Here is a 22,846-nt window from a genome sequence, read left to right as displayed (position 1 = left end):
ACATTCCTTCTATATGCAGAAAAGAGGAAAGTGTCTGCCCCTTTTAAGACCCTCAGGATCAAGTTTTTGGGACCTATAATTAGATATGAAATCACCATAAGCCTTGAGTACCTTACTATGCCCTGGTTTTGCATTCTCTTTTCACTGTTGGCACCTGGGATTTCCTAGTCTATCCGACTTAGAAATGCTTTTGCTTGTTTTTGTATTTTGTCCACTGTTTCTTTGTGTTTATAACAGGCCTGGGGATCAAGTCCTCTATATCAGCTTTTAGCAATGTTGCTAGAAGTCTCCAGCAGTCACAAAATATGAAACTGAGTAATAATCACTTCAGACAATTATGATGATTACTTACCATTTTGCCAGATGACAAGGCACATTTTTTTCAGCCTCAAGAAGAGTTTTCAAATTGGAAAGAAATAAGTCTTCCCAAGGAATTTTAAGATCATTTTCTTAGCACACACTTCGAATGACTTCATAGTTCTCTTTCTTTGAGAATTTCAACAGAACAAGAACATACCTGTTGACTCCATTTTCTCACTACCCATTCATTCTATAATCAATTTCAATCTTGCCTTATATATTCCTACAACTCTAGTGAAATTATACTCTAAAAATATTAACATTCCCCACCTAATCAACAAATTCACTGGCCTTTTTCTTGGTCCTTATCTTATTCACCTGTCTACAGTAATATTGATCATTCTGCATTTTTTACCCCAATATTACCCCAATTCAAATAGCCCTTTTATCATCACAACCAATCTCAATTCATTCCCATCACTTTATCTTATCCTCCTTTAATTTACCCAGTAAGTCACAGCCAGATTAATATTACTATACTCTAGTCACGTCAACCATTCACCCCTCCCCTCCCATGCTGGACTTAGGTGATTCATTAATGCCTAGTTCTATGTGAAAAGAAAAGATAACTGAGGCATGGTTCCTGCCCACAAAGGTATAAATAACAACAGCACCTTAACTGAATACATGTTATATACTTGGTAAAATATTAAACGTCCTACTGCAATCATAGAAAGTGATCTTCACAATAGCTATATGAAGTAGGTGCAAATATTATACCTACTTCAGGGATGAAAAATAAAGATTAAAAAAAATTAAGCAGCCAATTCAAGGAAGCATAGATAGCAAGTAGCTGAGCCAGTTTTACATTGTGCCAAGTCCATCCTCTTGAGCAATATGCTATATTGTGTCCACAAATACTTACACCAAAAATCCAGAATTTTCCTCTAATTGCAAAAAACCTATATCCAAGCACCTCCATATCAGCTCCACTTGGCTGCCTTAAAGGTACCTCATATTAATACATTCAAAACTAAAATCATCCTTTACTGCCCAAACAAAGGTGGTCCAACCTCAGTGAATGACTGCCCCAACAAACTAGTTATGCAAACCAGAAACCTGCACATCATTCTCAACATATATTGACTCCCCCATGCACCCAGCCAATGAGCAAATCCAGTGTGTCCTTTGTATACTAACATCTCTCTCTATTCCACCTACCTTTCTTCATCTCCTAGCCCAAGCTACAACTCTCTTACCTCAACTGCTGTCACTGTTGAACTTTCATTCTGGTTTCTCCCAACTAGTTCTTAATTTTGTAAACAAAACTATAACTTTTTTCCCCTCCAAATGATACTTTTAAAATATAAATCTGATTATTTCACAAGTTTGGATTCGGGACTCTAAGCTTTAAGTCAATCTGTATTTCAGGATATGAAGCAATAAGATTATAAAAACTAGTAATAGTGGGTTTCAGTCACAAAGAGAAAGTCAACTTTTAGCGAGAGTCAAGAATGATGCCAACCTAGGAATCATTCTGTGAGATGTGACAAAGAGGATTGTACCAGAGAGGTTTCAAACTTAGTCTTAGTTCTAGTTATTTCTGAGGCAGAGCTGAATCCTACACTTTTCAAGTTTCAAGGTATTCTTCTTGTTATACTGTGATACCCTAGAATGCCTCCAATAGCATCGTTTTTTTCTTAAGTAGCTCAGACTGAATTTCTAGCTTGCAACCAAGAGTCTTTGGTAGGAAAAGAAAGGAAAAAAAAAAAAAACTCAGACAAGCCAAGAAGACCACTTAGAAAAGGAAGACATGCCTTCAAGTCAAAAAGAAAACAACACCTAAAGTAAAAATACCTTTGGCCAGATAATATATAAATATGCTCTATCTTTGTAAACTCCTGTATGTCCTTTTACAGGTGTTACATAAAATGCTATGAGGTCTAAGTCAGATTTTCTTTCATGTTCCACAAACCATTAGAGCTTATTATAGTTACATAAATGCTAAATTTTATAAGTTATATTATTTACAACAATGTAAATAAAAAAGTTGCATCCTTGGAAAGTCACTCCTCTGGGAACATGCCTTCATGTAAATAAAATTTTGTTTTGTAGCAACACTTTACTGCTGTTCTGTTTCCTGGTTGTAATTTGCATTGTTAGGTATTATAAAATCACTTTGCTCATAGTCAAGAACTTTATGAATTGCATAAGTATACTGAAAACTAGTGTGTCATGGAAGGAAAAAAATTAAGACATGAAAACTACAGATTTTACACACACACACACACACACACACAATTACTGTTGCCATCTGGTGGTTCATGTACTAAACCAAAACTGACACCATGAGATAGGTGTCATGACAGGTTGGTTCACAAAGTAAAAACTGCCTTTTGTATCACAGCTAATATTTAGTGAGAAGGTAAGACTGACCTTTACTTTAAAAACAGATCATATTTCATGAGAAAACCATAAAGACATGAATTAAATAAAATAAGGATCACATTAAAGGGAAGAACCCACAGACACTACAACTTCTGGAGATGATCATCCTTATGTAAGTATGACAGGTTACAGCTATGTAATATAACCCCTACTTACCCCAAGTCAGAAATATATTCCTAACTAGCCTGTCTGGGTTGCTAAAATTCTTATCACCAATTATTAATAAAGACAACTACAGGTACTCCACGAGTAGACATATCCCTCTCTGAGTCATAATAGACATTCTTCAATCACCTCATTTCCTTTTTTCCCAATAAAGAGAGTTCATCTTTGTAAAATCAAGGGCACATGTTTGAGAGCTTCCAACCCTTTCATGATAAGGAATGGCATCTACAATTCTAGAGTTCAAGAAGGGGAGAAAAGGCAACAAAACATTGCACCAAACACTAATTTTGTCTATATAATAACACTGACCTATGAGTCTAGTCTATTTTCTAAAGTCCCCATCACCAAAGGTTGGCCTTATCAGTTGAAAAAAAAATATGTAGTAAAGTCAAAAACACTGTAGAAGCCATAGTCTTAGCCCATGTTCAGCAAGGCAATTTCCAAAGATCAGTAATTAATAGATTTACTTAAGTGACATATCTGTTGTCAAGAAATTGGATTATTTAATTGATAGCTGTTATCGTCACTAAACAATGTCCATCAACAAGAATGCCAGCTAAGCCTGTTAAAGTGAAAAATAATCCCTGTGTTAATTTTAAGGGCCTTTTGATTTACTAAATTCCCTAATGAAAGCAATTAACCAACATAACATTAGGTTGAACACAGAAACATCAACTAACACCATCTACTGATCTCCTTAATTACTAGTGGTCACTGTCCAATAAATACAAACATATACATATTCATCACTATTTTATATCTTTTTAAATTTCTCACTGCATTAATTACCTCCAATAGATTTCAATTAGTCTTGCCCTTTCTTCTTCAAGTCATTTAAATAAATAAGCATCTCACATCTTAAGAAAATTTATTTCTCCAAACTTCAGGTTTACACTGATAAATTATGGCACTAATTCATTTTACAGAACCTAAAATCTTGAGCATGAACCATTTCAGGCTAGAGTAAATACATCATGTGTTAGATGGCAATGCCTCAGTAGAAATATTGCATCTTCATTGTCTTTGACATTGTAAATACACTGGCAAAAATAAAATGAAGAGTATTAGGTTCTAAGAGTTAAGACATATAGAGTCAGCGCATCCCCAAATAGGAAATACACTTAGTCATCTGAGGAAGAGCAGAAAGGATATGACAAATACACAAGATCAGAGAATCAGAGAAGTATGATTGTGAAGATCTAGTCTAACTCTCCTTTTAAAGTTGAGAAAACAGACTGAGGTTAACAGACTTCTTCATTTTGCAGTTAAATCCAGTTCTATTGACATTTACCCAATGCCTCTTCCATTCACCACATCCATGTTTCTAGGAAAGTTTGTTTTTTTTTTTTAAATATTCTCATTCCCACAATATCCACAGGAGTTCTCAGGGACAGGGAACTGAGGCCAGGCTGAGGCAATGAGTCCCTGACTTTCAGAGTTGCCTGTCATGAGGCCAGACCACCTAAATACTAGAATAGCAAGTATATAACTGAACAAGGGTTTCCTAAAGCAGTGCTCCCATGCTATTTTTAATTTTTGTATTGGGATACAGTAAGAACAGTGTTAATATAGTAAGACTAATAATGTTTCTTCAGAACAGGTCTCAAGGATAGGATCAATTACTAGCAAGTAGACATCTATCAAATTATGACAGACTTTTGCATTTCAGGAATTCATTGAAAAACTTAAGACTAATTTCTATGTGCTGCCACAAAAGGATGCCAAGAGCTGTCATACTTGCAGTCCCAGATGACAAAATATATTCTCCCTTGGATCATAGGTACAAATGCTTATGCCTTTCTTATTTAAAAAAATTTACAAGCTTAGGAGGAAATTTTGTTTTTTAAATGCCCTATAGAAATGTTGACATCAGATGAACTAGAATAAAAGAGACTATACAAATTGAATGCTCAGTTAAATTCTGTAAAAATGCATCATCACTTACTAGAAGTATTTAATCAGATAATAAAACTTACATCAACACCTTGACTATTTTTAAAAGATAATTCCACTTTAGTTCTTTATACTAAAACCTTTCAATTTTCATTTCCCATCCTCACTTTTATTCAGTCTTCATGGGTTTGGTCTTAAAGGGTCTGTTCTTAGAACTATATACTGCCTTTCTTACTTTTTACAGAAATTAAAGCCATGACATAGAGACAATCTCCAGTTTGTGTTTTCCTGCTCACTCTGCTCCATTCTCTAGATTTAGCCAACATTACCCGTCTTTGATCACAGGGCCACTTTGAAGAACTAAATTCATGCCTCACAACAAAAGATTCTTACGGTGGAAATAATATAAAAGCAACTGGTAGATAGAATTTAACTACATTATTTGATACCACTTAATTACTCATTTGTCAGAGTCCCACTGTTTTACCCAAATATTTGCAGGCATAGGAATCTTCCTAACTAAGTATAATTCCAATATGTAGCTAAATTTACATCTAGTTATATAAAACACATGCTAAAAAGCAAACTATGAAAGATCTGTACCTTACAAACCCCCCCCACCTATTTTTTTTTTCATTTAAAGGACTTAAATGCATGTACTTAAGTGCAAGCAAAAGAAATTTTCAAATGCTCCTCAAATAAATAGTAAGTGCACTCTTATTAGTCAATTCTGGGGTGCTCAAATCTGCCAACAGACTGCTACAACTCATTCTCAGTTGGCAGACAGTTACATTATAAAAAAGAATGGAAAGAAAAACATTAAATGGCAATGATTATTTTACTATGGGAAAGGAATGGGTACACAGAGGGGATTATATATATATTCCTCTTCTCTATTTTCCAAATTGTCTAACGCAATTTTTGTTTTACAACTGTAACAGTGAATAAGGTAACCTGAAATATGAGGTGATGTAACCCAAAGGAATATTTAGAAAACAGTAATCGTCATCTTCTCTAGGTATGCGTTAGACTGCTCTCCCTTCCTATATAAAGGCAGGTTACACAGGAGATACTCCAGCCCAGTGTTATGGATGGAGACTGTGAATAAAGCAGCCTACTTTCCATCCTGGCTCTACCACTACTAGTCCCAGAACCTTACAAAATGAGTTAACATCTCAGTGCCCTAGGGTCCTCACAGGTAAAATGAAAACAAGATTCTACCTACCTCACAGGGGTTGTTCTGAAGAGTAAATGAGCCTACCTGTGAAGCACTTAGTACTTGGCACAGAAAAAAGAGCTCTATAAAGGTTAGCTACAGGTGGCTATACATAAGATTGCATAGAGAGTGATAATTGCTTATTATTGGCTTTACAAGACAGTTACCAACCAAGTGGCCAGTTGCCATCTGTTAAACATACAGTGGTCTAATAAAATTTAATCAGTATGTATCTGAGCACTTACTATGTGTAGCACTCTATGAAGACTCTAGTGAAGCAGGTAGTCTGGAACTCAAGTTTCAGCTGAAACTCAAATTACAAAACTATTAGGGTATGAGGGTCTAAGGAGAAAACAAACACTTCTGGGTTAATGAAAAGCAATAAGACCAGAAGGAAAGCTAGGTCACTAGTGAACCCAATTAACAGCAATTTGTGATTTCTCCAGCAAACCAGTTGCAGAGAAGCATACTTAGTAGACCTTACCCAAGGCTGGGAACTGGCCAGAGTGAAAGGGTCATGGCAGGACTCTAAGCCACAGGAAATGAGGCTGAGGATGCTATAGAGTTGGGTGAGATGATGGGACTGGCCAACACAAGGACAAAAAACATAACCCAAAGAAACAAGAATCACCAGTGGAGTTTTTTTTTTTTTAAATGCACAAACTCATGCTCCAAGTCCTTCTAGTCTGGAGGAGGAGCCCAGATAATTGCATTTTTTTAAATTTCAGCAGTGATTAGACTGGCACAAAATAGCAACTAGATAATGCCAGTAGGACTAAACAGAATAAGTAACCCCAAAATGCTGATTAAGTCAGGAAGAAATTTCTAATTTTCAGATCATAAACATGAAGCATGTTTAAGTGAAAATAGGTTCAAAGTGTATAAAGGTCACTAGAATGAAGAGGGAGTAGCCCACAGAACCACAAGAGAAAGTCAAAGGAAAATTGAGAAATTGAGTAGTGTGATCACATTTAATAGAGTGCAATGATTCTCAAACTTTTCTGAACATTGGAAGAACCACCTCGGGAGCTTTTAAATCTCTTGATGCCTGGGTCAAACCTCAAGTCAATTAAAACAAATTCTGGGAATGAGATTGAAACCTTGGTATTGTTTAAAACTCCCAAGTGATTCCAATGCACAACCAAGTTAAAGAAACAGGGCTAGAGAGGTTCCAGAATATCAACAAGTGACAGGAATGACGAAAAGCAGGCATCTAAGTTGTTAGTGGTTCTCAAACCCTGGTGTGTATCTCAGAATCCCCTGGAAAGTAAGTTGTGACTCACTCAAGAACAAAAGGAGCTGGCCATTCACCACATTCCCCAAGCAATTCTGATATGCGAAGTTTCAGAGCCATGGGTCTAAGTAACTGGAAATAAGTCAAAGAATAAACTATAACTATGAACAACCTCAAAGCAGTAACTGAGAAGATCATTCCTACCCCTCTCTGAGTGATAAATGCAGGCTTGGCTTAACATAGGAGGCCCTGCTAAACATGATCAGAATCAATAAGTCTGTCAATGAGTTAGCAGAAAAGCTAAAGTACCAGACTCACAATATACTAATGACTGCACAATCCTTCACCTCAGAAAGTGTCATTCTAAAATACTCAGATCTGGCGTCTTGGTGGACAACATACAGAAAGTATGCAATGCCACATGCCTTTTAGAATTAAAGACTTGGCTCTTCAGGAATCCAGGAAAGTCACAAAGTCACACACCAATAAGCAAAGCATATAACTCACATTCTCATTTCCATGTGGGAAGAAGAAACCCTAGGGTACATAAAGTCACACTAGGAACTTCCGGTGTTGCACAAAATGGTCAGTTAGGTAACCTGCTCCTAACTTAGGGTATATAACTATATAACTTTAATTAGTTAACATTGCACTGTTTTTCTCTCAAGATCTCATCACCAAGGCTAACCACACCAAACACCAGTAGAAGAAAACAAGGAGAAATGACCAATTGTTTCACCTAGCTACACAGTAATAATACGGTACTTGTGACCAGTTCCAACTTAGTGGTAAGTATTGCATTTAAAGTGTTACATTTTATCTGAAAAGATTCAAGATAATACATTCCCTTGCATATGACCAACTCATCATCCCATCAGAAATCTCTATAGCAGCACCAGAATTTTCATTTTCAAGATACATGAGCTTTTGTCAAATGGTGACATCTCCCCTGTAATATGAATTTTCAATATGATATAAAAAATGATGGATATATTACACATTTCACAGAGCACAGAGAACAGAAACCTGTCAATGAATTTAAAATTTGTGACAACCTATTTGAAATTTTACACTAAAAGATCTGTACACTTTCATAAGCCATATAAATGTAAAGCAGGTACAAACATTTTTTCTGGGGACAAGGAATGAAACATTCATCTGTAACAAAGTTTGACTGTTGCCTTGGTACATTTCTTTCAATGTTTTCTCATTAACGTTTCAGTGATAAAAATGCAATGCTTCAGTATTCAAAGCGCAACTGATAAAAACTTGAAAATAATGTACTATACTTCAAAACAAAGCCACACATTTCCCTACCATTTGAGCTCGTGCACTAATCTTCACATGTTATATATAATGCACAGGTCTTACTGCAAAATGCAAGTCATTTAAAAAAAAAAAAGGAAAACTTAATAAACACCATTTCTATTTTAAAGGTCACCTTAAATGATTTAGATGTCTTCGTTTGAACCTGGCTGCTCTGGCAAGCTACAGATACCATTTTACAAAATGACTTAATAAATGCTTTTCTACCAAAGTAAGTCATTAAGCAAGAACGAAGCAGGGGAAAAAAAAAAAGTGAAATGAAAATTTTCCAAGTAACGGAGGAGTTAAATTCAACAGAAATAAGAGTTTTCAAGTACAGAGTGGAAAAAAAAAAAAAACCCATAAAAGCAAACATGAACGCCTTGGGGAGGGTAAGGGAGGACCACAATTTAGATAACACTAGCTAAACACTAACCAGAGCCTCAAGAGTTAGTAAACTATCCAACGACAGTTTTGTGCAGACCTTTAAAACACAGTTACCTCTTAGTCATTACATGTCAATTACCTTCGCCCCACACAGCCCAAGTTTCGAGCGTCAGTGTCAGCGGCTTACCGTGATAGTATTCCACCACACAGCTACGGAGCACCAAAGCCAATTTTCTAAAGATGCCCCCAGCAAAACAGGCACACTCACCTTTTCTCTCAAGACTTCACCATAAGGACCTATCCAGACAGTTAATTCTGCCTTTTTGTTTTCTTTCCCCTTTATTCTTTTCAGACAAGCAAACTTCAGTGCAACGGGGCTGCTACTGGAACTGGCACAGGGTTCTGTCTGGGGTTTTCCTAAGAACCCAGATTTGGGGTGGACGCCGATGTCACATGCGATTCTATCTCCCCTCTCCAATGCTCACTTGGAAGGACCAGATCGGCGGCACCTCCTTGGAGATCTCCACGGCATCCCACGAGGGGCCAACAGCGAAGAGGACAAAGCCGAGTGGGAACGCTGTGGCCCCGAAAGTTTTGCTCTACCGACAGCCTGGCCCCCACTTGGGGGTCGGCCTGGGGCTCGGGGGTCGCGCCGGCGAGCAGGCGGCGGGCCCGGCGGGCGAGCGGCCGGCCGCGGGCGCGCGAGTCCACCGCCCACGCCGCTGCGCGCGAGGCGGGCGCTGTCCACCCGTCCCCAGCCGGCGCGTGCTCGGAGCGCAGACGGGGCTCCCAACTTTCGAGGTTTGGCCCGTCCCGCTCCGCGAGCGCAAATAAGGGCCCACCTGCGCCGTTCTGGGGGGTCGGCCGGCCGCCCCCTCCGCGCGCGCCCGCCCGCCCGCGCCCCCGCGCCCCCCGGCCCCGCGCCGCGGCCCCGCCCCAGCCCAACTCCAGCCCGGCGCCCGGCGCGGCCCGCGCCCCTACCTTGCGCCAGCGCCCGGAGCAAGTGCAGCTGGAGCGCCAGCAGCGCCCACCATCCGCGCCGGCGGCCCGCGCTCAACTTTGCCGTCGGCCGCCCGCCGCGCCTCCCCGCGGCCGCCTCGTCCTCACCCCGGGGCTCGGCGCCGGGCGGGGACCCCCGCGGCCGCCCCGGGCCCGCCGCGCCGCCTCCGGGCGCCGGCCGGGCGCCCCGGACCATGCTGAGGGGCCGCCGCCCCCAGCCCTCCGGCGCCCCGGCCTCGGGCCCCGCGAGCCGGACGCGCGGGCGGTGGCCGCCGGCCGAGGCGCCTCCCGGCGGAGCGGCCAGGAGCGGCGGGCCGGCGGCGGCCGGGGGCGCTGGGGGGCGCGGGCGGAGAAGTTGTCAGCGGGGGAAATCCACGGCAGGAGGCCCCCGGGCCCCGGCGGCCGCCGCCCCCGCGGCAGGAGCGTCCCGGCCGCGGCGCGTCTCCCCGAGGGTCCGGCGGGCGCTGTGGAGACGCCGCCGCCGCCGCCCCCGCCCGGCGCTGAGGAGAAAGTGCGCCCGCCCGCGCGGCCGGCGCTCGCCCTCCGCCGCCGCCGCCGCCGCGCCCATTCACAGCCCGGCCACACGCGCCGCCCGCCCGCGCCCGCCGCCCGCCGCCGATTGGCCGAGGGGAGGCGGCTCGCAGGCCCGAGGCCCGCCCCCGCGCCCTCGCCTGTTTTCAAACTCTCCGCGCCCGCCCGCCTGGAATTTCACGCCGGGCCGGGGCTCGGCTCGGACGGCTTCCCGCGCCGGCTGCGCCCCCTAGGGACTCGAGGCCGGCACTGCAGCTCGGTGCCGTCTCGCTCCGCGCTCGGCGGGCGACTCCGAGCGGGGGCGCGCGGGGTCGGGGCTGCGCTGGGCGCCCGCGGCCGGCGCGCAGGTGGGCTGGCGCAGGTGCGGCGGAGGCGCCCGCGGGCGGGCCAGCCTGCAGTCCAGAGACGGGGCGCGCCCCGCCCGGAGCCCCCGACCCGCCCTGCGCGCAGCGCCGGGGGAGCCGCGGTGCTCCCACCCTCTGGCTCGCTGTTCGGTGGGTGCACGCCAAGTTACTGTGTTTGCAAAGGAACAGCACGCACAATCGGGTTTTTAATTTCTGGCAACAAAAGGCACCACTGAGTGCTGTCCGGCCGCCTGTTGAAGGAACGGACGCCGGCTCTTTAGGGGTGCCCAAGGTCATGCGTGACCTGCAGGGACCTCAGCCTAGCCTCTTCCGTAGCGCAGGGCGGGTCTTGGAGAAGGGTCTCCAAGGGACAAGGTCTCCAAGGGGAAGAAGCTCCTGGGTGAAGAATGTTCAGGGGTGCAGGCTCTCCTTGATGAAGGATCTCCAAGGGAAAGAAGGGTCTTCTAGCGCCAGGCCTGGGAAGCCCGAAGCCGGGCGGAGAGCATGACGCTCAAGCTCAGCAGCATGTGGTAAACATTAGCCGAGTTTATGGGGTGAACTAAGCGCTCTGGAGGCTGGGAGGCCAGCATTTTTGTGGGAGGAGGGCTGGAAGGTGACACATAGTCTGATGCTGTTGGCAGTTGGCCGTGAGGAGCCTGGGGGCATGTGATGATTGAATGAGATCATGTAAGTGATGATGGCAGCGAGACAGTGCTGGCTCCCCGGGACGCCCTAGATGAGCGTTTGCTGTCAGTTTATTACCCCAACCAAGATGGACCCAGGCGGGAGAGTGGAGAGCTGGTCAATGTGGCCCATGGTTCTTAGCTCAGGCTTCCAGCGCACCTTCTATGCACTTCCCACCCTTATTTATTAAGTCTCAACAATGACGGTGTGAGGAGGATGGGGAAACTGAGGCCCAAGCACAGCAGCTAAATGGAGGAAGTGGCTTCCAAACTCATCTGATACCTGGGTCTCCCTCCCTCCCCCAACATCGCTAAGCCACTAGAAGGTAAGATGCAACCCAAAGGTGAAGCTTTTCCCGACACCATGTTGAACGCTCAAACACCAGTGTGCACCGACTGGACAGCAAGGAGTGCCTTTTGGGCACTGATGTCCTGAGGATAACTTGAGGGTGAGAGGAGTCTCTTTTATTTCCCCTTGCAACAACCCTGGACCTCTACTAACTTGCAAGGTTTTATGAGAGTGGGGGAGATGGGAGATAAATATACAATGAGCTCTTACTGTGCTCCACTCCTGTGCCCTAATCCTCACCACCCACTATGTGAGAGATGCCGTCACTAGTACAGATGGGGAAACTGAGGCTAAAAGAGGTGAAGTGCCTTTCTGGAGATGAAGTGTTCAAATCTCCACCTCTTCATTTTTGAGCATCCCTACTTTGCTCAGAGATGGAGGCGGGAATACCAGTAGAGAGGATGAGGGGGTTGAGCGCTTAGCTCCACTCTTTCTAGTTGTAAAATCTGGGCAAATTGCTGATTCTAAGTTCCTGTAAAAACTTAGGGATAATTCCCATCTTAAAGGGCTGTCTGGAGGGAGCAAGATAACTCTCACTCAATAAATGCTCTTTTCCCTTTCCTCGAACCAACTTGGCAGCACTTGTCCCAAACTACCCTTGCTGTGATCACCAGTTGAGTCTGTTCTACATTTAACCTTTTCCTTTCAAACAGAAACCTATGCTCATTACTTTCCTTTCAAATAGCAAACCATATGCCCTTACAGCATAGGCAGGAACATGGCCCGGACAACTTCTTGGCTTCAGGACACTCAAAAAATGCCCAAGCCTCTTTTGATGTGATTTATTTCACACTGAGTGAAAGCTTTGAGGAAACTTGCTTAGAAATTAGAAAGCTGAGCCAGTATACTGTAGGTTGTAAGAAGGGCGTTGACATCACTGCTACTCCAAAAGGTCTGAAGACCCCTGGGAAATTTTATTCCAATATCATCCAGGGTAAGGAGGTTCTAATTTTGTCTCCATTTTACAGTTAAAGGAATGAAGCCAGGGAAGTTTAATATATGCATAGTAGCCGTGTTAAAGCCAGAGTGGGAATCTGGTTCTCCTGAGTCCTATTCTAAGACTTTTCCCCACCAGACTATGTTGCCTTTTATAGGACCCATTAGATTACTATCTTAGGAGTGTGTTTAGACTGTGACTATGAGAGAGAGAGAGATGGGGGGGGAGATTATAACACTGGGGAGGGGAGACTGTCAGCACAGAAATGGAATATTCTGTCCAAAAGGACTAATTAATCTCTACATTTTATCTAGCCCATTGAGAAGGTCTCAAAGCAGTGGACATTTTATACTTACCTTTAACTCACCTTTAAAATCTTCAGCCATCTATTCTAAAAGGCCACGGGTGGAGGGTGTTACTCCATGAAAGCTGACTTAAAGCTCATTTTCTTTTAAAAAATGAACTGTGGCTTTCTCCTACCTTCTAGAACAAGAAGTCAGGATTTTCCCAAATTAAAGAGAGAAAGTAATTTTCAAAACAAAGGGTAATTTCAGAGACCACTGAAGCCACCGGTGTTTTCCCCTGTCATAATCGAAAGCCTGGCTATTCCAGGTGTGCACTGTGGGCCATCAGCCTCACCAGCTCTGGTCAGAATTGCAGAATATCAGGCACAGTTTGGGACTTCTGGATCAGAATCTACATTTTAACAAGATCTCTAAGTGATTCATATGTAAATGTAAGTTTGAGAATCATTAATCCCTTCATATCTCTTAGGAACTTAATAAACAAGATGAATTTAGCTCTTTTGTACACTCTGTCTTCCTCTCTGTCTTTATTCCTGTTTCTTCTCCCTAGTCTTTTATCCTTAATGAACCATGAGATAAAAGGGAAGTTTTTTTAAGGTAGAATTATATTTTTTTATTTTAAAGGTAATATATGCAACTTCCTAGAACATCAGTAGTCTCAACTGTACACAAATTAAAAACTAAACCATCTTTATGACACTGTGAAAAACATATAAGAGAAGCAAGCAAAAATGACAGAGTTTTGTATTAGTTTTTCTATAGAAAAAGCTTTAATAACTGAAAGCAATTCCATTAAGATCTGGAACAAGACAAGGATGTCCACTCTCACCATTGCTTTTCAATATAATACTGGAAGTCCTAGCCAGGGCAATAAGACAAGAGAAAGACATCCAAGGAATCCAAATAGGAAAAGAAGAAGTCAAACTATCACTATTTGCAGACGATATGATATTATACATAGAGAACCCCAAAAACTCCACAGAAAAGCTAATTCAACTCATCAATCAGTTCAGTAAAGTGGCAGGATACAAAATCAACACGCAAAAGTCAGTAGCCTTCCTATACACAAACAATAAATCTGAAGAAGAAGAAATCAAAAAGACCATCCCTTTTGTTATTGAAACAAAAAAAATCAAATATTTGGGAATAAATCTAACAAAAGAGGTAAAGGACCTATACAAAGAAAACTATAAAACACTGTTAAAAGAAATAGAAGAAGACACAAAGAAATGGAGAGACATCCCCTGCTCATGGATTGGAAGAATAAACATTATTAAAATGGCCATCCTACCAAAAGCAATATACAGATTCAATGCTATTCCAATCAAAATTTCAATGTCATTCTTCAAAGAAATAGAACAATTATTGATGAAATTCATATGGAATCACCAAAAACCCCGAATAGCCAAAGCTCTCCTGAAAAAAAAAGAAGGGAATGGAGGCATCAGACTCCCAGACTTCAAACTATACTACAAAGCCATAATCATCAAAACTGCATGGTATTGGAACAAGAACAGACATACAGACCAATGGAATCGAATAGAAAATCCAGAAATAAACCCACAGATTTATGGTCAACTAATCTTTGACAAAGGAGCAAAGACTATGCATTGGAGCAAAGAAAGTTTGTTCAATAAATGGTGCTGGGAAAACTGGGTCGCTACATGCAAAAGAATGAAGCTTGACCACCACCTCACACCATACACAAAAATCAACTCAAAATGGATTAAAGAACTAGACATAAGACCTGAAACCATAAAATATATAGAAGGAAATATAGGCGAAACACTACGTGATTTGCACATCAAAGACATCTTTACAGACACATCACCCAAAGCAGTGATAGTGAAGGCAAAGATAAACAGCTGGGACTACATCAAATTAAAGAGCTTTTGCACAGCAAAAGAGACAATAACAAAAACAAAGAGAAACCCCACCAACTGGGAGAACATTTTTGCACCCAACACTAATGATAAAGGACTGATCACAAAAATCTGCAAAGAGCTGATGAGACTCAGCAACAACAAAGAAAATAATCCAGTCAAAAAATGGGCAGAAGAGCTTAAAAGAAACTTCTCTGAAGAGGAAATGCAAATGGCCAACAGGCATATGAAAAAATGTTCAACATCACTTGTCATCAGGGAAATGCAAATCAAAACTACCATGAGATACCATCTTACACCAGTGAGAATGGCACATATTAAAAAAACTAGCAACAACAAATGTTGGCGAGGGTGTGGAGAAAAAGGAACTCTTCTGCACTGTTGGTGGGAGTGCAAACTAGTCCAACCACTGTGGAAAGCTGTATGGAGATTTCTAGACCTACTAAACATAGAGCTTCCATATGATCCAGCAATTCCACTCCTAGGTATTTACCCAAAGGACACAGAAACATCAATTCCAAAGAACACCTGCACCCCTATGTTTATAGCAGCACTGTTTACAATAGCTAAGCTTTGGAAACAACCCAAATGCCCAAAAATAGATGACTGGATCAAGAAGATGTGGTACATATATACCATGGAATATTACTCAGCATTCAAAAAAGATAAACACATGCAATTTGCAGCAACATGGATGGCGCTGGAAGGGATCATGCTCAGCGAAATAAGCCAAAAAGAAAAAGAAAAATACCGGATGGTCTCACTCATAGCAGGAATCTAGAAAACTTAAATAAGGGACCAGGAAAATGAATAACTATAAGAAAGTGAAAATCAAAATCAACAAAAAACTATGAACCAGAGACACTTTTAGGGGGGCGGGGGTGGGAGGGGAGGGATTGGGGTCAGAATGGGGGGATTGCAATTGTATGGGGAATATAACAATAAAATTTATTAAAAAAAAAAAAAGAAAAAAGAAAAAAAAAAAGAAAAAGCTTTAATAAGTCAGCAGAAAACAATCTCTATAGAAGAATGGGCAAAGAGCATGAATAAGCAAGACAGGAAGAAATACAAAGGGAAGTTAACATTTGAAGAGTGCCCAATCAAAAAACATTGATTCAAGAAATGAAAAAAAAAATTAATAGCGCTTTTAAAAATGCTTGGCTTTTTTTTAAAAAAAGATTTTTAAAGGACAGTTTTATTAGGAAAAGGAGAAAGGGGAAAAAGAGACAGCTGTATAGTGGTAGGCAGGCAGGGAGGAGAGCCCTACAACTTATAAAAATGTTAAAGGACTGATAATGCAAGAGTTGGGTAGGGTGTGTGGAAATGGATGCTCATATTATTGATGGAAGCTTAAATTAAACAGACTTTCTGGAGAGAAACCTGCAATCTGTGGCTAAATTCTAAATGCAAACTGTCTTTGATCTAGCCATTATACCTCACAAATGCACAAAGGCACATGTATAAGGTTGTCTACGGCAGCATTCTTAATAGAAAAAAATGGAAAACAACCTAAATGCTCATATGGGGAGATCAAGTACAATAAGATGTACCCACACAATAAAATCCCACGTGACTATTAAAAGAATGGAGTTAGAGGTATTGATGCAAAAATATTATTCAGTTGTGTTTCTTTATGAGGCAAGTATGTATGGAATAATTCATATTTAACTTTTTTTCCTGAAAGAATGGATGTCAAATCTTAATAGGGTTTCCTTTAGGAGACATGAGATTATATGTATTTCTATACTTTTTTTGTTTTTAATGTGAAAATGAATTTAACAACAAAAACCTAATAGGCATTATTTTTAAAAAGCAGATGGTGATGAACCTGTCATTTATAACCTATAACTCATTAAGAAATGTCCCTCTTGGGTCCTCAGTGGTTCTTCTGAGAAAAATATTCCCCAATCCTATTAGAGGTCAACATGCAACATGAATTCATCCACAAGGGGATGTTATGCCCTTCCACATGCAAATCAAATGGTGTGTCATGGGGATTTCTTAATTTCTGGCTTCTATGGTCTTCTGATGCAAAGTCTACCCTCTGGATGCTTCAGTAGATACCTCTAAGACTCCTGCTAGCTGCTAATCCCTGCCTCAGCCTCACCTATGTTCTGTTGCCTGGCAACCCACTAACAAGCCACCAGGTACTGCCTTTGATCCCTAATGGGCATGTGACTTGGTGACCCTAGAACCCACCTAGTTTCTGAGATCTTTTTCAGAAAGTGAGCTATTATGGAATGTCCTTATTAAGGAAGCTGCAGAGAGATTTCTGAAATTTACCAAGTCTCCAAAAACTTGTACCAGCCTCCTTTAAAAACAAATATCCTTCAATTTTTAGAGTGTGTTAAATTGTATGAAGCAGAGGTTCTTACCTTGTGGTCCTAGGCCAACATGATCATCAGTATCACCTGGTTAGAAACGCACATTCCTTGACATCAGCCCAAAATGTAGAATTAGAAATTGTGGGGCTGGATCCCAGCAAGTTGTGTTTTAACAGGCCCTCTCGATGATTCTGATGTGTGTTCTAGTTGAGAGTCATTGGTGGGAAGCAATTCCTTCCATTCCCATCTTCCAATACATACTTATTAAATACCTGATTTGTTCCAGCTCCAGTGCTAGGCAGGAAAGAAATAAACAATTGCAGTAATGTCTGATGAGCAAAAGCACTTAAGGGAACATCTGAGAAGGGGTTTCACGACCTTGGGGGATCAGGGAAAGTTTTCCAGGGGAAATGAAGTCCAAATTGAGACCTGAAGGATAATTGTTGAGCCCATCGCCGGGAGAAGAAGGATGCTCCAGGGAGAAAGCACCCCGCATGCAGAAGCCCAGAGAGCGAACTTTAGCATGAGAACCATGGAGGCCTAGTGAAGATTTTTAAGCAGGGGAGTTGTGTAATCAGATCTATTTTTAGAAACATCATTCAGGTTGTGGACTGCATTAGAGACAAGCAAGACCGAAAGCCAGGAGCAGCAATTTAAATAGGAACTGGCAGTGCCAATTGGGATGGAAGAGAAAAGGTAAATTAAGGAGCTACTTACGAGGTAGGATCCATAGTTAAGAAAGGCAGGACCCATGTTTTCTGACTTTAGCAGCTGGAGAAATAGCCATGTTGTTTCTTCAGAGAATGAACACAGATGGGGGTGGCAAAGACACTGCTGGGTTCAGTTCTGAATGAGTAAATTTGAGGTGTCTGCAGAGGTTTGGGTATAAAACCAAACTGCATGGACTCTATAATGGCAAAGATGACAGAGCGCCAAGAAGCTAAAGATGAAGTGACCTCTTGAAAGGATGTCTTTGCAGAGCTAGCTTCACAGAAACAGCACTTGCAGTGGGAGCCTCAGCCAGCCCCAGGTGGTGGGGGAGTGAGTAGGAGATGGAAATGACATTTTTCAGGAGGCTTATAGCAAAGTGAGAACAGGAGATAGCAAAAAGAGTTAAGCTGGAGGGAAAATCCTTTCTGTAGAACAAGAGACCCAGGGGAAGCTTGGGGGTGATAATCTATCACACAGAGTCCTGAAGCCCCCCGAGAATGTCTTTAAATGGAAGTTTAGCCTTAACCAGGGAGAGCTGTCCACTAAAGGAAGAAAAGGGGGTGGGGTGTTGAGCAAGAGGCACAGTTTAATGGGTGGGTAGTCAGGGGAAATTAAGGAAGAAGCAGCTGGTGGTTTATTTTCTGTGGCTCTCATCTATAGAGAACCTACCTACTTTAGACACAGAGGAGGAGACTTGACAGTCTTTGAGAGTAGAATGTAGAAGGTTGGAGATTTTAGCAACCTTTCTCCCCCCTGGTCTTCACATAGATTCTTTGTTTAATCTTACCAACCAACCCTGTGCGATAGGAAGTACGTTTTCCATTTCACTGAGGCTCTGTGAATTTAAATCATTTGCCCAGAGCTACCCAGCCAGTGAGAGGTAGAGCCGGGTTTGAACCTGTGTCACCCAGTGCTACCTCCTGCTTTTGAAGGAGGCAGGACACAAACTATACAGACAGCTCCAGGAAAACATATTGACAGGGCTCTTAAAGGGCATCCTATTTCAAAGAGGAGTTTTAAGCCAAATGAAAGGAAGTTTTTAAATCCTTTTGGGAGAATGCATGGAAGTGATGGAATCTCAGAGTTGGAGAAGAGAGTTGGGACTGATCTCAACACCTATTAAGTCTAATTTTCTGCCTGCAGCTCTCAACTCCTCCTTGTCATCTGTCAAGATCATTCTGTAAGAGAGCAATGTGTCTAGCAGCTCCGCCCTCTGACTTCCTGAGTAGGGGTTGCTGGCACCCAGGGCGTGCTGGTGGACTTTAAAAGACAAACCAGGAAGGTGGGGTTTGGAGCTCCCACCCTGTGCCCCTTCCAGTTCCAGTGTATGACCAGGGGCTTCTTCAGGTAGCTCCTGCTGCAGCTCTGGTGCTGGGGCTCTTTCAGCTGGCTTTCACTCCCCATGTGTGGCTCCTGCTTGGACCCTTGCCCCAGATGAGCGGACACTCTCTGGGGTAAGACAACAGAAAAGTCATCTGGCCACATGCCAGCCAATCAACTTTATTTCCTTTTGATCTCTCTCCATTCTCCCTTTTCCTCATTCCCTATATAAACACTTTCCAGCTTCTGCTTCTGAGTGTCTTGCATTCCAAAGCACAGGGTATGTGTGAACTCACCAACCAGGTCTTCTCCCAGACCCATGGGTTTGCCCCATTTCAATTCCATTTGGAGAAGTTCTAGTTACTACCAATGTCTTGCTTATACACAATTGTAATCAGCTTTCCTGTAGTGTCTGGTCACTGACCCTCATTCTGCACTCCAGAGCTATGTGCAAGTGTCACTATTGTCTCCCAGAGCCCAAAGCAGCATGTGGTACACTACAAACAACAAACATTTGGTGACAAAATAAGTGGCGTAAGGAGCTCTGGACTGGAAATTGTGAGGGCTGCATTTTAATCTAGCTCCATTATTCGGTAGCTGAATGACTTTGAATTAGTCACAATTACGCTTTTGGCTTTAGTTTCACCATCCTAAAATATGGTATAAAACAATCATTTACAATGTTCCCAGGTCCTGGGTATTGAGGAATTCAATCAGGATGCAGCGAGAAAATATCTGAAGACTGGAATCATCTGGAACTTCACTCAATATCTGGTACCTGAACTTTACTTGAGTGCTGACTGTATCAGAGCTATTAACTAGACTGCAACCATGTGGTTCCTCCACATGTTTCTCTATCAGCCTCTCCATGTGACGAGGACTTTATCACAATATGGCAGCTGGCTTCCAGGACGAGCACCTGAGAGGCCATATCCAGAAGCTGCATGGTTCTTCTGACCAAATCTTGGAAGGCAGGCACTTCACTCCCACTTCAGTCCTTTGGTTAAAAGCAAGTCACTGAGGTGACACAAAGTTTTAAGAGGTGAGACATTAGAGTCCACTTTTTTTTAAAAAGATTTATTTATTTATGCATACAAGAACTGGGGTACAGGCCAGAGGTGTGGGGGTAAGAGAATGCACCAGCGACAGAGTGGGGAACAGAACAGAATTGACTGAAATACACTGCTGAGGGGAGTAGCAGGCAAGTCAGGAGAGGTTGCTGTGCCATGTGGGTTGCTCCCTGACCAGGGATCAAACTTGTGCTGCAGTGACTGTGGAGAGCTTCATAGGTTATGCCTTAACCCCTGCGCCACCAGGGAGACCCTAGAGTCCACTTTTTAATAGCAGGAAACAAGCCCACACAGGTAGATCAGGCAAAATAGGAGGTATTGGTACAGTCATTCAGAAAACACAATCTGCCAGATATACTCCCAGAGGACGCTGGGAAATACTTGGAAGGGTCCTTTGCAGGAGCCTGGGGCTCCTGCCTTAGAAGCTCATGAAATAATATTGCAATTACAAAGCCTTCCACAAAGACCATGTCTTCCCCTAGATGAGAATTGGGGCCAAATTCTGTACCCCAAAATTCATATATTGAAACCCTAACCTGCAGTCACCAAGAATGTGACTATATTTAGATGTAAGACCTTTAAAGAGGTAAGTTGAAGTGAGGTCATTAGGATGGGTCCTTACCCAGTCTGGCCAGTGTCCTCATAAGAAGTAAAAATTCGTTCACAGGATGGACGACATCAGGGATGGGCATGGAAAGGTACCCCAGCAAGAGCACACCAGTCTGGAAGCCAGGGAGAGAGACTTCAGAAGGAACCTGCTGACACCATGATACTGGGCTTCTAGATTCTAGAACTGTGAAAAAATTAATTTCTGCTATTTAACCCCACCCCCCACCCCCACCACCCTGCCCCATCTGTGGTATTTTGTTATGACATCCCTAGCAAACCAATACAATGAGTGACTAGGGGGGGCACACTTTAGTCATGGGGGCAAAGCCCTAAGAACTACCACACTATAATAATGCAGAACCTGCCATTCTTGCTTAAGGGACATTTTCTTTATGTATTTGTGCTCCTTGGCATTTCAGATTCAACTGGGACATTTATTATGTGACTTTTTTCAATTAAGGTAGCTTACCTCCAATTTTCTTTCCAAAAGTTCATGTTTCTTTCCACACCTATAAGGGCTTAGAATCCTTGGAGATAAATTTGGGGTTTGGTTATAGTTTTTACCTTCCACTCCTCTGTGCTATATTCAATTAGGAGGTGAAACTGAAAGTTGATCTACTCCATCATTCTGAAAAGTTATTAGATGAAAAAGGTACATGACTGCAGAGTAAGTTGGTGACACATATATATGAAATGCCTTAAGAAAGTTCATATTCTTTGACCCAAAATTACATTGCAAAAAATATCTCTAAGTAACTGAAATGCAAAGATTTGTGTATAAAAATACTTACCTCTTCACTGTGTATAATAGGAAAAAATTAGACGCAACCTAGATGTTTAAGAGTAGAAATTCTCATACATTATAGCTTATCTAGTTTGTGGAATACTATGAAATTATTAAGTCTATATTTTCAAAGGTTATTTAAAGTAATGGGGTAATGGTTAACATAGTGTTAAAGTGGGGAAGTTATGCTAATTTTTCTTCTACAGAACTTGAAATACATGGACATATATTGGAGGGAAGGAAGGATAGATGGATGGATGGATAGATGGATGGATGGATGGATGGATGAATTGATCTTTATAATAAATATTAGGTAAACTAAATTGTGTTTTAATGAGGAGGTGGTACTCATCACTTTCTTCTCCCACATAAGAAGGGAAGAGCTCTTGTTTAACTCATACCGAGTGATTTTGGGACTTTTAGTAATGCTACCTCTGTTTGCCCTCTTCTTCCTTTCTATTTCTTCTACCTTCTTCCACTCTCAGAAAACATTTCAACTGAGTCAGACTCCTGGCACAGTAGGCTTCATTTAGGGACCAATGGTGGCACCAAAGAACTTTTGGTTTGGAAGAAAAGAATCACAGAATTTAAGAGCTGGAAAAGGCCACAGAAATCATCTAGTTCAACATAGTTATTTATCTTGATGTCAGATGGAAAAGCAAGAAATGTGCAATAGAACATTCTACTTTGTCGTAATAAGCCAGTATGGGTCTCTCAACCATGAAGTCATCTGAATCATTTTTGAAGCTATTTGTATTTTCAAGCCTGTACCATTTCCATAAATCTGCTACCCACTGTGGGAAGCACAGGATGGGGAGACATGGTTTAATAGCAACACATGTGAGAAAAGACTTGAGGCTGCTCACTTGCTGCCTTGAGCTCTGTGGGAGTCTGCAACGTGCGGCGGTGGCTCTGGGCTAAAGAAGTGTGCAGAGAGCAGGACACACTGCAGTGTCAGGCCATCCTGAACACAGCTGGAGCAAGGTGCTCAGTTCTTGGCAGAGCAGTTTAAAAAGGATGATCAGAGGCTGGAGCAGGTCTGGAGTGAA

The 22,846-nt window shown here is 42.3% G+C and overlaps 1 protein-coding gene across 2 annotated transcripts in view; it reads right to left on the bottom strand.

Moving 5' to 3' along the window:
• SDK1 (sidekick cell adhesion molecule 1) overlaps positions 1-10,143 on the bottom strand; it is a 714,488-nt gene extending 704,345 nt beyond the window's left edge. For both annotated transcript variants that reach the window (XR_008551224.1, XM_054693671.1), the window contains exon 1: positions 9,930-10,143. Coding sequence is in view for 1 of the 2 variants with exons in the window: in XM_054693671.1 (XP_054549646.1) it covers positions 9,930-10,143 (214 nt within the window). In the remaining variant the exon portion in view is untranslated. The remainder of the gene's footprint in view (positions 1-9,929) is intronic.
• Positions 10,144-22,846: the final 12,703 nt, after the last annotated feature.

The sequence above is a fragment of the Talpa occidentalis genome, unplaced genomic scaffold (genome assembly GCF_014898055.3).
Source record: "Talpa occidentalis isolate TD23 unplaced genomic scaffold, MPIMG_talOcc4v2.1 talOcc4.12, whole genome shotgun sequence".
In the NCBI taxonomy this organism is placed as follows: domain Eukaryota; kingdom Metazoa; phylum Chordata; class Mammalia; order Eulipotyphla; family Talpidae; genus Talpa; species Talpa occidentalis.
This window is presented reverse-complemented; position numbering and strand designations above follow the sequence as displayed.